We start from the raw sequence: 16959 nt of genomic DNA, 5'->3' as shown, positions 1-16959 counted from the left end.
GTGTGCTACTATAATAATTATTTAAACTTTTTTTCTATTATTAATATGGTAGGTACTAAGTTGAATTAATTTCACCAAAAATATCGCATTTATTATATTACTATTAATTATTATAATAGTGCCTGTACTTTTACCTATTTGTGTATATCATAGATTATTGTATTAATTTTTTTAATTAGTATCGATACCATATTATGATGTGAGTAGATTTGAGGTATAAATTGGTAATACCTACATTAAAATTAACTTAAATATTTTAAAAATGTCTTTGAGTATAATATACAAGGAACCGGATTTTAGAGAGACTCCGGACAATTATAAAACATAAAATGAAGACCTTATTTAACATCTGTCCAATAAAATTATCCAAGTAGAAAACAATTCTAATGTATATTCGAATTTGTAATACAAATTAAAATCAAAACTTTGATAAAAATGTTTGATCATTCACATTTTTTTATTAATTATTATTAAACATCTATTTTGTCGCAAAACAACATGTACTTATCTACAAAACACCATAATTTTATGAGAATATTTTGCGGTAAAAAGCGATTGAAAATAATATAGTTGAGAACGATATTTTTATTTTTTAGTTATATGATTGAGAATGTTGGATTTTTTTTCCAACATTGCAAAATTTAATAATTATCGTTATTGAGTAATACTCGTATTTGTTAGACTTTTAATAAAATATTTATACATATTTCATATTTGTGTAAATTAATGATTATTTTAACGGTTAATTTAATGGTTATTGATTCCAAACTTATAATTTTGAACTCGTTTTATATTTATTATTAGGTGGCAGGTAGTAGAGGTACGGTACCCATATATGTTTATAAGGTTAAATTAATTATAGACTTGTATCCGAGAATATTTTTATCATATATTTGATTTTTAAATACATCACCTAATTTTTGATGGAAAAATATTTTAATAATAAATATTATTATTAATATTTTGCATGGTAACACTTATATTATCCAATTAATAAAAAGATTTTTCTTAAACTAGTAAGCAATGAGGATTACCTTGTAGTTGTGTACTTGTCTCTAAATTAAAAATCAATCTTTTGATCACCAAAATACAACGTACTGAATCTTTCGATACCCAAATAAACGATATGGCAACATTATATAAAAATTTGTTCTCAATTGTATTGGATTTATATACGAGTAGTAGGTTCTTTGTTAATTTTAATTGTTTTCAATCTTTTTATAGTCGTTTTTTTCTTTACATAATATAATCAGTGGTAGATACCTACATATAATATGAAATTTATTTTTAAAAGACAATAATTTCATTATTTCGTTAATTACGTAGGTATAATAAGTACCTGTAGTCACTATTTTATATTATGTACCTATAGTAGGTAATTAATTCAATTTTATTAGAATTGATCTAGTTTTATTAAGTCTCTACGAATAATGTTTTCTAGTATTAATATTAGTATTTATTATTAGTAGGTCATCATTTATTCAGTACGAGGGAAATTTCATATTTTTCCAGTAATAGTGGATTTATTGCTGAACACATTTTAAATCTATAGTATGAATTTATAAACTCTTGCAGTTAATAGACGATGCGCATAATATTATTATTTACAAAATACGAATGATAACTGATATCATCAAGTATCTACAATCAAGGAACCTTTGTGAAAATAGTACTTATACACTATACAGCACCTCACAAGTCTGACAATCTGAAAAGGTATTAAATGTTGTCATGACGTCTTGATTTATAAACAGTTGTAGGTACAGTAAATCAGTACCTAGCTACTACCCTACCTCCACACACCATGCCAACATTGTGTAATTTAATCGAACAACTACATTATAATAATAATATGTACATCGTACCAGGTAGGAGGTAGGTATTCTTTATCGTTACCATAGCAACCGTTTTGTGTACTTCACATTTGTTTCCCCGATTTTTTCAACAACTTTTTCACTCTGTATACTTTCAAAGGCTCTTTAATTTAATTACTGATTTAAACTAATTGTACGGTTCCGAATATCTAGTAAAAATGGCTTACGACGGCCAGGTAATAGCAGACATAATGAAGGACATTGGCTGTGGTGATGGCTTTCACGTACCGGTGGCAAATGAAGAAAATCAATCACTTGAAAATGAGGTTTACTATATCTACAACATTATAATTATAATTTAATATCACTATCTATATTTATAAAATTACATTTTAATAATATTTTATAGTATTGTTTTGTAAAAGATACAATTAAACAGTTAGTAGAAGCAGTAAAAAATTTTCAGACAGATTTATTACTTATGTCTTATAACTTTTATTGTGTATATTAATCTCAATTTGAAAGGAATATCTATAAATGACGGGTATCCTTTATGCATGAATTTATTATAATATAATATACTCGAATATGAATACTTGAGTTGATACATTTTAGTTTTTATATATTTTTAATTTTAAATAGGTAGAAATTAAGTTATTTAACCCATTACTTGAAGATAAAAGTAATGAAGTTACTTTACTCGTTAAAAGTAGGCAAATACATTTTTAATGAGATAAGTTTGTTTAATGAGTAGGATAAAAAGATAAAAAAAAAGGTATTCATGGTAAAAAAAAATTAAATAAGCTTAGGTAAGTATGTGTATTAAAATGTAAAGAAATTTTCAACTACAAAATAATTTACAAATTTTCACAATTAGATGAAATTTTGTAAAATTTTTATCTTAAAACTTCAATTTCATTTTAATCCCAGTATAAAAATACTTGATGTTATATTTTAAGCGTTTCTGCCAAGCTAACATTATCGATAATCATTGAAAAAAATATATGAACATTTTTATATCTATGTCTATTAATAGTTTAAATAGAGTCAAAAACTTTTGAAAATTATACTATGTTTAGACATATAGTAAATACCAATTTAAATATTTAGTGAATATTCAAGTATCTAAGGTTATTTGTTTTTAAGTTACAATAAAATGAGGAAATCGATTTAGTTAAAAACTGGTTTTCCGTAAAAATTTCCATTTTTCCCTTATTTATTTTTGTTTTTACCAATTATTTTAATACAGGTACTGAGAATTTTCCAATTTTTGCTATGTAATATTTTGTTTCAGTTTTCTACCAAAAGTATATGAAGTTAAAAAACATTAAAAAAAAAAAAATGATGAAATCAATATAGTAATTGCTTAGCTCAGGATCGAAAAAATTAGATAATTTAATACAAGATTCATTATAAGATATTAAAATTAAAACCGAAAAAAAAAAAAATTAGCGTAAAGCAATGATTTTTTATACATGTTTAATTAGAATCCCAATTTCATTTTCAAAAGAATTATGCCAATAATTGATTTATCTGTAGCAATTTTTGTGTTTCTACTTTAATTAAAAAAATATTAACATTAGAAATTTATAACATTCTATTGTAATTAGTAATTACTTATTACTAAACTTACAAGTTAAAATAACAGCTGTTACTGATTATGAGCTAGTATTTAGTAGTATAAAAATAGTTATAGTTATTATAATATGACATACCTACATGTATTGCTTATAATCGTATTTTACTAGTTTTAGGAAAAAATTAGTTCAACCTACTGTATTTTTAATAGAAAAATAAATTACTTATAGCAATAAATATAATATAATAAAATTTCTTTAGAAATATAGATTAGTAGATTGTTATTTGCCCATAATTATTTTTTGTATTCAATGGTTATTGATTCGGAAATTTTGTAAAATCAGAATGACTTAAAATTATGAAACCTATTGTATAACAAAGCAAATTTCTTGGTTTTCTTAGATGCAATTATTGTTCAATTTTCTTAAATGTAACTATAATTGTATCATTGTATTTTATGTTTTTAATTTTATTCTAAAAGTATTTTTAATAGTAAAATACTTAATAATAATTTTGTTTTTATTCATTTTTTTTTTTTTTTTTTTTTTTAATGAGATAAAATGTTTAATAGATAAAAGAATTGCTAAAAAAAAAAGCGGAACTATTGGTTACTGATGAATCATTGGATAATGAATTACGTGATAATAAAAATATATTAACCAACTTATCATCTCATGAGGTTCAAAATCAGGTAAATCTATTGATGTTTTATTTTAATAAGCACTATTGTAAAGTTATAAATTCATAATAACAATAATTTAAAAATATGTGTATTTATTTAATATAATTAATGTTTGTATATTTTGTTTTTTGAATAGAAATTGATCATAGCAAATCGTCAACAATATGAGACGGAACAACATATGCTGATAGCAGCTCAAAAAGACAACGACTATTTATCTCGGGAAAATAAAGCATTGAAACAAAATTTAAATGAATTGATTGAAAATCAGAATAAAATGGAAGTATGGAATACTTGGTTAATAATTAAATTCTATTATATTTATTATACTTGTGACCTATCACTTATCCAAATCGTGAGCTATAAATTATTAATTAATGCAATTCAAAATTATCAAATTATTTTAAATGCAATAGTATTGAAAATAAAATACATTTAGTTTTTCAGATGGTTATATTCGATGATTTATTTTAATCGTGATTTGGTAGTTTATACAATCGATAGTTAAAAATACGTAATTTAAATTAATTTAAACTATAAATCGTTAGTATATTTACTTAATATTATCAGGCACCAATAATTTACTACCTACTTACTATAATTATTAGATATTAAAAACAAGATAGCGATAATCAGGGCTTAGAAGTTATGGCATTAAAAACGTTAATTTTAAGCACTTGAAATTTTAAATGCATTTAAAAACACTATAAACCGGTAAGCACCTTCACAAAACATAAACTAATTTAAGTTATTTACTCTATATCTATATTATAAATATATTTATACTTATTATCGTTTTTCTACAGCTTTATGAACTATTTTTATTTAGTTGTATAACTATATGAAAGAATATAACCAGTCACATTTGATATTTAATATTGTAATAAGTAAAAATATATGATAGTTTTCTCGTATATTATGTACTTATATGGTAGGTGTATTAGTATTTACAATATTATTATAAAATTGATTAAAATAAAGAAATAAATTTGTTGTTGTGTACAAAGATTGGTTTTCTCAATTTATTCAAAAAATGAAAATAAAAATATAATATGATATTTAAAGTTAAACTAAAGCTTAATAATAATTATTGAATGCTTAAATTTGTCGAAAATTACGAAAAAGTGAAGTAACTTTTAGAGGATCACTCAGAATTTAATATGTAATAGGGACGTATGGAGTAATCAGAATTGCCGCTGTTAAATGAGATCTACAACTAAAATTATTGCCGTTGCCCACCCCTGGCATTGGAAATACATGCCACGGAAACCGCAGAATAAGTAGTGACTAGCTCGTGAACTCCTGATATTTCGGACTTGGACTGGAGTCCTTAGCATATCTAGACATCACACGTCATTTGTATTTTTAAAGGTTTTAAATGGTTTACCAGAGTTAAATATTATATTTTATAATATTTAATACTACAGTGGCCATTGGTTGGTTGTTGTGTATTTATGAGATCTAATTTAAAAGTGGTTTTGTGTGATCAAGAAGCTACAGACAGTTGTATTTAAAAACTGATAGTAATTATCAAAAGTAATAAATTGTAAATATTAAACTATAATATTATTTATTTGTATCCAATATTAAAAAGAGTAAAACAAGTATTAAATCAATTAAATTTTTTTTAAAAACGTAAAAAAGTGTTTTAAAATCTTATACAAGAAAAGTACCTATATTAATATAATAATATGTATACAGATATTTAATGTATGGTTTTAAGATTTATATTATCAAGCTGATTTTTTATTCTTTATTTTTACTTTAAATATATCTTTATAAATTCTATTATTTTTATTATTTTCATTTGAAATATTAAATATAGGATAGCAAAAATGTCGTATGTACATATATTCTGGTACAAACTAACTGAACTTTCGTTTGTTTAATTATAAAATAAAATATAATACAATATTTATAAAAACTTTTAAAATATTAAATTTAATAACAAAACTCATAAATGTAATAAAACTATATTTTAACAAACAAAAATTATGTATATTATACATTATTGTCTACAAAAAAAAAAAAATTAAATTTTATAATTCTATGTATATTCTTAGTGCTTAGAATTTATTAACTAAATGTTTGCTATTCTACATTCGTCATGTGTTTTATTCTATTTTTATATAAAAAAATATTTAAAAACGTATTTCATGATAAAATTTAAATAGTATTAAAAACCTTAGATATGTAAAAATTATTAAAATACAATTTAGTATATGGCATCAGAGAAATGTGAAACAAATTTTAATTTTATTTTGCATGATCTAAGAATTACAAAAAAATGTGTAAATACTAGAACTTTTGAGCAATGTAAATAATTAATAATGTATGATATAGTTTTTAAAATTGTATTGGACCTAATATTTTATAATTTTATAATGACTGATGTAAATATATAATAATAATATACGATAGCAAAAATGTATACAGACGTGTATTACTCAATAATGAATGGTAACGTTGTTTACATTTTTGTTAGGTATGTATACATTTAATTAATTTTTTTTCTTAAATTGATTAATTGATTATTTTAATTTTTAAGATATTATATTTATTTTATAATCAGTAAATTGCGAATTGTATAAGTTTTTAAAACGAATCAAAGAAAAGGATTTATTAATTCTTATGTATTTTATAATATATTTTAAAATAATAAGTGAAAAATGTTAAACAATTTTTAGTTTGTTATATTTTTACTTATAAATTGAGTTAGTTTGAAAATTAATTAATAAACATCATAAAACGTGAGCTATGTATACCTACATGTAATTACAAATATAACGTTTCTTTGGGTCTGTATTGTTACATATTCAAAACAATGAAATACAATTGTATACAAATTATAAATATATTGAGTGTTTGCTACATAATTTTCTTATTAATTACATTTTTAGAATGAGTTGGTAAAAAACGACGAACAAATTAAAAAATTGAGGGAAACTATCGAGTGGGGTGAAGAAACACTTTTGGCATGGAACAACGACTTGACCAAACGATGTACGGATGTAAATATTCTTGAGACATATCATCTAGAGGATAATAACAGGTTTAAGGTAATAAAACTAAATTGAAGTGTAAATAGTCTTAAAAATATACATTTATAAAATATATATAATTTAGGAATTAGAATTACGAAGACAATATCTTCAAAGAGATGTAATTGAAAGAGAGTCTATCGTGGAAAAAGAAGTAAGTGAACTCCTTCAAGTAGAAAGAGAACTAGAACAAACTGCTAAGTTAACTAAACAAGCACAACATGAAAGAAACCATCGCCTTGAACAATGGGAGAATGCTGCTAATTTTTTAAACTCTAATCAAAAAGATTCGCAGAATACCGTTGAAGTCAGTATAATTGTATCCGAGATGAAACAGTTATTCTAAATATTTATTATGAATTAAAATTACAGGAAATAAATAAAATTAGATTTGCTGCACGTGAAGTGTATGATAACATGAATGAGAATAAACAAAAGTATCAAGAATATTTGGAGAAAAATGAAGAATTAGAATATAAAATTGAAGAAGTAATTAAAGTCAACAATGAGCTGAAGTTATCAACCATTAATAAGCTTTCGGAAACTGAAGATTTACAATCAGAGGTTAAGATTTAAAATATATTGTATTTATATATATTATATAACTTGCTATATATTGCCTGCTATTAATGTTATTGGTTCCTTAAAATGTTCATAGGTATTGTCTGTTCAAAAAGCTCTTAGTGCTGTGGGTAATAAGTTAGAAAACGAACGTACAAAACGTAAGCATATGGAAAATGAATTAACAAAGTTGAAAACTCAAATACAACAAAAAGAAAAAGGCTTGGCAAAAGTAAAGGATGATTTGTCTAAAATCAAAAACCAGTCTATGACCACGGAGGAGAGGTTAAATGAACTAAATTTGATCTACAATGTATTAATGCTTGGTTTGAAATTTTTAGAAATATTATTTTATTAGTAAAAATATTTAATAATAATTGTTTGTTATGTTTAGCAAAAAAAATCTGAAGCAGAAAAATTCTTATCAGAAAAAAATAAAATGCTTACTGCCGCGTATAATATAAGAAATGAGATAAGTCAGGAAAAAATTAATATCGATTTGTTGACAAATCAATTAGATCGAACTTGTAACAAACAAAATATATTGAGTAAAGAAGAGTCGAAAATAAAAAAACTGATTTTGGAAAAAAAAGAAATCATATACAACTTGGTAATAGAATTGAAATATCAAGGAAAACAATGCATAAAGATATAACACAGCAATTATTTTAGAGCTTTCAACTCGAAACTAAACGTATAGCAATTGCTGAATCCAAAGGAACAACGGATATTGAAGAAACGAAAGTTTTGCAAGAAAAGTTACAAAAATGTAATGAAGAGTTAAGTCAGGCCTATGAACACCAACGTGAGTTGGAAAAGCAATTGAAATCGACTGAAGTGGGTTACGATAAATAGATACATATACTATTAAAAATAATGGAAATATTATTATGACGTTTTAGAGCGAAACCCGACGTATAACTAAACAAATTGAAAAAAATGCCGAAGAATTAGAAATGCTTCGAAACCGAGTAGAAGAGTTGAACGTTACCAATGAAGGAGGTTCGTTATGATTGTAAAGTGTAGCGTTGATGTTATTGAGATAGAGCTAGCTAATGGTACTCGATGTTTTATTTTTTCATGTACAATAAAGGTGTAAAACAAATTCAAGTCTTAAAGGAAACAAATCATCGGTATCATATGGAAGAAATGATGGTGAAGCTCAAGATAGAACAAATGAAGAAGTTAACGGACAACGAATGTGAAAAAGTGTATTCGTTGGCTCAGCAGCGCGAAGAATTAACTGTGGTAGGTATACGTTTTTTATATAACCATTCAAATTAAAGTATAACAAGATGTTACGGTGACTACCAAGAAATATTTATATAATATTTATTTAAAATATATCGGTGTTTTGCGCGTGTGTAGAGCATAAACAATAGGAAAAGTGAAGTATCAGAAATTTATAAACGAATCAACGAGGAGAAAAAATTGTTGTCAGATGAAAAGTCAACGATAAAACGCAAGCTGGATTCGTTGGTTCAGTACATTGAACAGCGAAAGACCAAACATCAGATACTTTTGTCTACGATGGGTGGGGCTTCGACGACAGTGGATGACGGCGATGGCGATTGCGACGATACAGATTCAGATTTATCTTCGTTTAGGATTAGTGAGCACCGGATCCGGGTGGCCCAAGAAAAGCTCGAGTTGCAGGAGACTGGTGACCGACTGGACGAGCGTGTGCAGAAGCTGGAGACTGAGATCCGAGCTATGGAGAATACATTGCGCGTACTCAATGCCAACAATAATTGTTACAAGTCCGGAATGTCTTCCGTTAACCCGGCCAGTCGGTTTACTTCGAACTCGGTTACCCTACTTTAGTTAGTAAATGTATGTATATTTGTTGTAGGCGAAGAATACAAAGAAAAGATTGCTTTAGAGGAGACTTACGAAAAACTCAACAGCATGTGGCTGCAGAAAAAAAAAAACGCTTGAAAATTTAGAGAACGAGATTCAAGTGAGTATATTTAGTATTTAAATACTTTATACTTAAATATGATATTGACGAATATGCACAAGTGATTATAATATGTCTGGTAAATTTAAATACGCATAAAAAGTCTACTTAAGGGTCCACGTGGAAAAAATATTCTAAAATTAATATTATATTATAGTAAAGTTAGTGGCAAAAAGATTTTTATAACATTTTTAATATCCCGATGTTAAATTGATATTTTATTTTTCAATATATGCTCTTATATCATAATTTTATCAATGAGTAGTGATAATTATTACCGATAATCATGTATTTTGTTTTATGAGCAATGAGCATATACCAACATATTATTAAAATATCAAAAAATGTTACTTTTATAAAATAGGTATACTTTTATTAGTTGTTCTAGAGTCTAGATAGGTAACAGTTTTATTTATTGTTCGGTTTAAAACTTATCAATGAATCTTTAAAAATGTAAATCCAATACTTTTGTTTAGTTTTTTTGATAATATGATTAATATTAAAAGGTTTTTATTTTTACTATTCTTTGTGTAAAAAAATTAAAATTATTTAATGTAAATGTTATTATATATTTATATCTACTTAGTGATATTATTATTTGTACAATAATGTATCAAATATTATAGTAAGATTTTACTTAAAAATTATTATTAAATCTATAGATACAATTTAAATGTATTACTTCATTATATCAATAATAATTTTACTTGATACTATATAAAATTTAGTTAATTATTTTAATTAGGTATTATTATTTTAATTATTATTATTATCATATATTCGAGTTCTATATTGAATATTTTCTTAATAAAAATTGACTGCTTTTATATGTAACGGTATTGAGTGGCTAGTAAAACTTTAAATTAATAAATAATACATTATTTATTTGTTGTATTTAATAAAATAACAATTTGTACTTACTAATTAATATTTTGAATTTGTATTACCAATATTTATATATTACGTAGATGAATATTTTAAAGTTGCATATCGTATAATTTTGAATTTTTTTCAATAAATAATTGAGAACATTGGAGACGAAATAGTTTATATTTAAATTTTTATAGATTTAATTATAAAATATGGGATTGAACAAATTTTTAAGTTTGAAACATTCAGATTATCTATTTAATTTTATTGTTTGAAGTTATCAATTATGTAAGTTTGATATTTTTATTACAAGTTTTTGTTCCTTTAAAAAAAAAGAAAATAATGTATAATAATATTTTTAGTGTTATAAATTATTTAATTATATAAAATATTTAAAGAAATTGTACTTCATATTTTCGAATTAAAGTTATACTCACTGATTTATAAATATAGTTAATAGGTAATGATTTATGATAGAATAAATACATAAAATATTTTTCGATACACATCGGAAATATTGCAGATAAATGACTAGAAAAGTTTAGTATTTGGTATTTGAGAATAAATTATTTTATAAATGATACACAACAGGATCTAGAAGTAAAGTATAAAACAATCAATGAAGAACTAGGAAACTTAATCAATATTCGAGACATTAAAGACAGTGAACGTGAACGTGTGCTCAAAGAGTCTAATGAACAAATAATGAAACTAAACCGAGCAAATAACCGAATCGAGTTTGATATGAAAACAATTGACAAGTGTTGTAATCCCGAAAAACGGAGTGCACTTGAATTAATAAAAGTAAGATAATAATAATATATATTAATAATACATAGTTTAAGTAAATTTCAATACTTATTTTATTCATCGGTAATATCTACGTATTATAAATTATAATATAAGTTGCTCAAGTTATTATAATTATAAATTGTAATTTTTAAAGTTTTTCTAACTTCTTATTATATTAACTTAATGATAAACAAATATGAAACTGTAACATAAGTAAAGCAATATAATTTAGATAAATATTATATACATTTTTAGCTAATTCTAATATATTTTTATACAGTCTGTATGTATAATTATAACAAAATAACAAAAATCGTAAAAATGAATCGAAATAGTCCGTTTAAATATAAAATTTGAACTTCAAACGCTCATAAAAATTGAACGTGACTTTACGCTAAACTTTGTTTTTCTTTTTATTATTATTATGACAGTGAGAATTTACCATGAAATTTACTTTTTAGTGTCTTAAGATATTTTTAATTCCAAAAAGAAAAAAAGTACTTCAATCTTCAGTACTGAGTGTAGTTCTGGTAGAAAATTGAATATAATTATAGTTTTTCAAAATAATCGTGGAAAAAAAATTTAACAGGAATATTAATTATGTACCTAACAAAAGTCATTATTGTATTATTTTTTGCAATTTTCATAATGTTTTAAGCTATTTATAGACATACAATTTTCAATTTTTTTTCGATTTATATTGTATGAATAATAATATTTTTTTTTTAAAGCAATCAAACAAATCAAAAATGAATAATCACTTTTCATGTATTTGAAGTTCAAATTTTGAAAACATTTCTAAGAACTAAGAAAATTTGCATATTATTTTTTAGTTCAAAATGCGTAAATATTTTTAATTTTAATAATACTTAAAGTTTGAATATTTAATAAAATATTAAGTTATTCTCACTGTCATAATAATAATAATAAAAAGAAAAACAAAGTTTAGCGTAAAGTCACGTTCAATTTTTATGAGCGTTTGAAGTTCAAATTTTATATTTAAACGGACTATTTCGATTAATTTTTACGATTTATGTTATTTTGTTGTAATTATACATATAGACTGTATAAAAATATATTAAAATTAGCTAAAAATGTATATAATATTTATCTAAATTATATTGCTTTACTTATGTTACAGTTTCATATTTGTTTATTATTAAGTTAATATAATAAGAAGTTAGAAAAACTTTATAAATAACAAAAAAATAATTTAAATAATTATTAAGATATCCTTTAGAAATTAAGACTCATAATTGTTCTTGTCCAGAATAGTATTTCGTATACATTAATTAATCATTGTATTAAAATTTAACACAATATACATTACAACTAGTATCAGTATTTAAATTTCAAGTACAAAAATATAAATACTCTTTAAAAAAAATATTTATTTGTAGGTATTTACTTTAAAATACATTCAAATTGTGTATTAATCTTTTGTCTTATAGGTACATTATCTGAATAAAAATTTTTAATCATTCCATATAGTTCTAAATTAGTTTTCTTTGTAAAGGCATTTGAATTATTGATTGGGTTATAAAATATAAACTAAAAAGAAAAAGTATATGAAAATTAGTATTAGATTTTGAGTATAGATTACACGAGAAAGTATTTAAAATACTTTGTTCAATTACCTTTTTCAAAAATATTTAAAATATCTATGTATTTGAATACTTTTGTTAAAATACTTTACAATACTGATCATGAGGTACATTTTTAACTTTTTTATACGTTAGACTATCTTTCCTTGTTCCATATTTATAGTGAATTCAACCATGAAAAAATCGTAAAAGTATTTTGTTTGTTAATTTTGTATTGATACTTTTATTTTATACTGCCTTTTCTATGATGATATATAAATTCTCAAATAAAATTATTAAAACATGTTTAATGAATCGAGTTTACAGCGGGATATCGTAGTGAGGATGATGAAAAAAGTGAATAAATGTGTTTTGGAGCAGTTGTCGGAAATGTCTGTTCGACATATCGGAGTTGAACCGACCGTCAAGCAATATCTATCAGAAAAGAACTTAGAGCTACCTGCTGTGTCCGGTCTATTTTTAAATCAAGTCAAATCCAGTTGTGGTTCTAGTTCGGTGTCATTGATTAGCAGCAACTCCAGTGTTAAAAGGTGAAAAAATCCAATAGAAATTACAATTTTGAATGCAACAAAATATGTAGATATTGTTCAATATTATATGTTATTTTACTTTATTCCGATAATTAAAAAGATTTTAATATTCCTTATGTATCTATTTATTATCTACTAGTTACTGAAAAATAAGTAAATATTAGTTTTTTGGAGCTAATGAGGCAATTAAAACGATATTTATAATCAATGGTAGTTTTTAGATAATATACAAATATATAAGTAATATTACAATATTTTTAATCGCCGGATTATTGTAAGACAATATATAATATTATCACTGGTCAAATCAAAACTTAAAATTACGAGAAATAAAATAAGATTTAAATCCCTGTCAACAATTAAAAATATTAAGAAAAATAGAAATAATAATAAGTCAAGCGAGAATTGGCCACCTCATGCGAAACCAAACATCGACAGAATGTATTTCATGTATAGTAGCTCTAACGGTAAGATACTTAATGAAGGAATGAAGAAGAAAGTAAAAGGTAAACATATCAAAGAACTACGAAATAAACAAACTAGACTGCAAACCAGAAAATGTCGTTATTTTTCAAAAACATCGACATATTGAAATTTAATATGACACAAATAAATACAATAGTTATAGAGTATAGACTATGATATATATTATATAGTTTCCTTTTAATCATTATCTAGTTGTTAATATCGTCATGTAAAATATAATATTACATAAAGCTAATGTTTCCTGTTGTCAAAGTTAATGTTTAATAAAAAATTAAATAAATAAAATACCTACTTACTGTTTAAAATTAACAGTTGTACTTAAATTTATAATAAAAATAAATCTATTTTATATTTATGTAAAGATATCACACACTATTTATATTATAAACTCATAAATTGACGCCCATAAGTAAAATTTTAAGGGAGGGGGAGAATAAAACATTTCTCAATTGTTAGCAAAATAAAGGTTTTAAAATATGATCAAATTTATTATTAAGTTTTGTTAAATAAAAATTGAAAATTTCTTTGTTTCATTCCAAACATATTAATAACATCCTGAATGGAACTATCTTTGGTAAAGTTCACCCTTTAATGATAAATGCTTATCATACATAAATAATTTTAACGGTCTTCACTGGTAGTCGAATGAAGCTATGGTTTTACTTTTCTTATTGTACTTAATGATTTTTTTATTATGCACGTTAACTTCTGCGAGAGTAGTGGTGTTAACTTTAAAATCTAAATTATTGTGACTAGATAGTTCTTCAAGGACTGATTTAATGCTGATAAGATTTTCATTGAAAATACGATTAGATAGTGTAGATACTTTAGATACTTATAACCTATATCGTTAATATGTAATTATATCGTGTATTTCATATTTTAATAGTGATTAAGAAAAAAAATTTATTTTATGCTATCTAAATTATTAGGTAATATGGTAAATTATTAAATTATAAGTTCATTTTATTTACTGGGAGGAGGGGGGAAGTGCCCCGTCTTGCATAAGTATATAGTTAGGAAAATCAATATTTTGGAATGGATATTACGGTTTTTGTTTTTAATTTCTATACAAAACATTTAAAAAAAAAAAACGTATGTTAATGTGTTCATAATGATTATGTACGTACCTATCTATTTTTAATAAACATTCAAATCTGAAAAGTACCCAAACTATTACTTTATGTAAGAAAAAATTACAAATTTGTTAATAAAATAAATAATATTGAACGAAAAATTAAAAAGGTTAAATTTAAATTACAGTTATTCAGACGAAGACAAGCAGTGTTCGTACTCTGTAGTGAACTTAGGACCTGCGGCTTTAAGTGGCTCCATTAAATCCGGTAAATATATATTAAGTCATACTAACAAATATTAAGCAAATATCAACACATACACATTATACGTATTTATTATTTATCAAACAAACTCTTACTATTTATAATGTGTAAATTATTTATGAGGTCATAATATTATTATCGCAAGGGCTGGAATTTTCCTAAAAGAATGGTGATTGATAAAATCTTTTTATCGAATAGTTTGTATATGGTAATACTAAAAAATAATTTAACTGATAATTTGTGAGTTAGTCATCAATTAAAATTTGCAATAGTTTAACGCGAGTAAAAAAAAAAAAAAATAATATATTAAACACAAAAGCTCTAATCAAAGTACATTTTAAAATGCTATAATTTATATAATAATTCAAATATACCATTCAACTTTGGCTTTTATATAGATAATGGTGTGAGCGAAGTAAAATTACTTTGAATTTAATTTTCTATATTGAATGCGTATAAATTAGAAAAATGATTATTTTAAAATTTCATAAAACCACAAAATTTGACTATTATTATTGTGTATTTATTTGATTTTTTTTTTGTATTTTTTCCTCAAAAGGTACATCAATTGTGACGAAACGAAACAAATGAAGAAACGTTTTAATTTTACGGATAAATATATTTTTAATTTGAGTGCATGTGATACAGGCAAAAAAAATAATGCTTGTTCAGTTTATTAAAATATAAAATTCTTTATTGTTAATTGTAAAAAAAAAGTTAACATCATAAATTGTCTTTTTAATTTTTAAACTTAGGGTGGTTGGAAGCAGAATAATAACTATTTTATGGTTTAGATAAATTATTAGAAAAAATTACTTAGACAAATTAGAATGTTTGTATTTCAGTTGTATAAAAACATTGAGTTTATCGCCTTTTTTTCTAAAATAAAATAAATTTCCGTTATTTAAATTTAAATTATATTAAAATTCTATTATTATTTCTACAATACCTAGTCTGGAAAAAAGGTCGATAAGCTTAACTATTTTTATAAAACTAAAATTAATTTATTTTTAGTATGTATAGTTTTATTAGATTTTATTAGTACTTAATTATTAAAATTAGTTTATATCGTAGGAACAAAATATTTTATTTTTTTCTTAAGATAATGATATTTATTTTACTATACGTGTTCTGAATATTATGTAGGTGATGTTCAAGATTCTTACACATAATATGCTCATCCATTAGAATAAAAATAATTGCCTAATAATTACTCTTTAGAAAAGGAGAGCTTTCAATCATTATCAAGTAATATAAATTATAAATAAATTATAACCTAAATTCATAAGGAACAAGACGTAAGAAAATAAATACGTCAACATATGTGGTGCTCAATTTATCGTGTAAGACCCACACTGTAAGTTGGTATAATGATGTTATTATTATTATTTTTTAAATATTTATATTTCACTCGTGTTCAGGAGTTTTTAATCTTAATCTTCTTTTAATATATTTTTTTTTCACCACCTCATATCATATTATCACTTATTTGCTCATTTTAACATATAAGATTTTTGTAAATTTCGATTAAAATAAATAATTAAAAAAATATTATACTTTTATTAATTATAATTTATAGTGATAAAAAAAAAAAAATGTTTTTGATTTATGTTTGTCTGTAAGTATGAAATATAGATGTTTAGTTAATCAATATGGATTTAAGAACTATGATAATCACGAATTTCTTATTAAGTTATTTGT

The 16959-nt window shown here is 23.5% G+C and overlaps 1 protein-coding gene across 1 annotated transcript; it reads left to right on the top strand.

Annotated features, from left to right (window-relative positions):
- The first annotated feature begins 1955 nt into the window (after positions 1–1955).
- On the top strand, positions 1956–15901 carry LOC112596563 (coiled-coil domain-containing protein 39-like). The gene is given in 18 exon segments (XM_025342319.1): positions 1956–2140; positions 3964–4083; positions 4211–4357; positions 6975–7133; positions 7201–7422; positions 7488–7679; positions 7774–7989; positions 8071–8286; positions 8349–8513; positions 8579–8678; positions 8770–8924; positions 9045–9465; positions 9529–9596; positions 9598–9636; positions 11098–11310; positions 13209–13432; positions 15182–15261; positions 15818–15901. Coding segments are annotated over 18 exon segments (2877 nt in total). The 5' UTR covers positions 1956–2032; the 3' UTR covers positions 15850–15901.
- Positions 15902–16959: the final 1058 nt, after the last annotated feature.

This window comes from Melanaphis sacchari, unplaced genomic scaffold (genome assembly GCF_002803265.2).
Source record: "Melanaphis sacchari strain LSU unplaced genomic scaffold, SCAv2.0 Contig32_pilon_pilon, whole genome shotgun sequence".
NCBI lineage: Eukaryota > Metazoa > Arthropoda > Insecta > Hemiptera > Aphididae > Melanaphis > Melanaphis sacchari.
The sequence above is the reverse complement of the archived record's forward strand: the minus strand, read 5'-3'. Positions and strand labels throughout refer to the sequence as shown.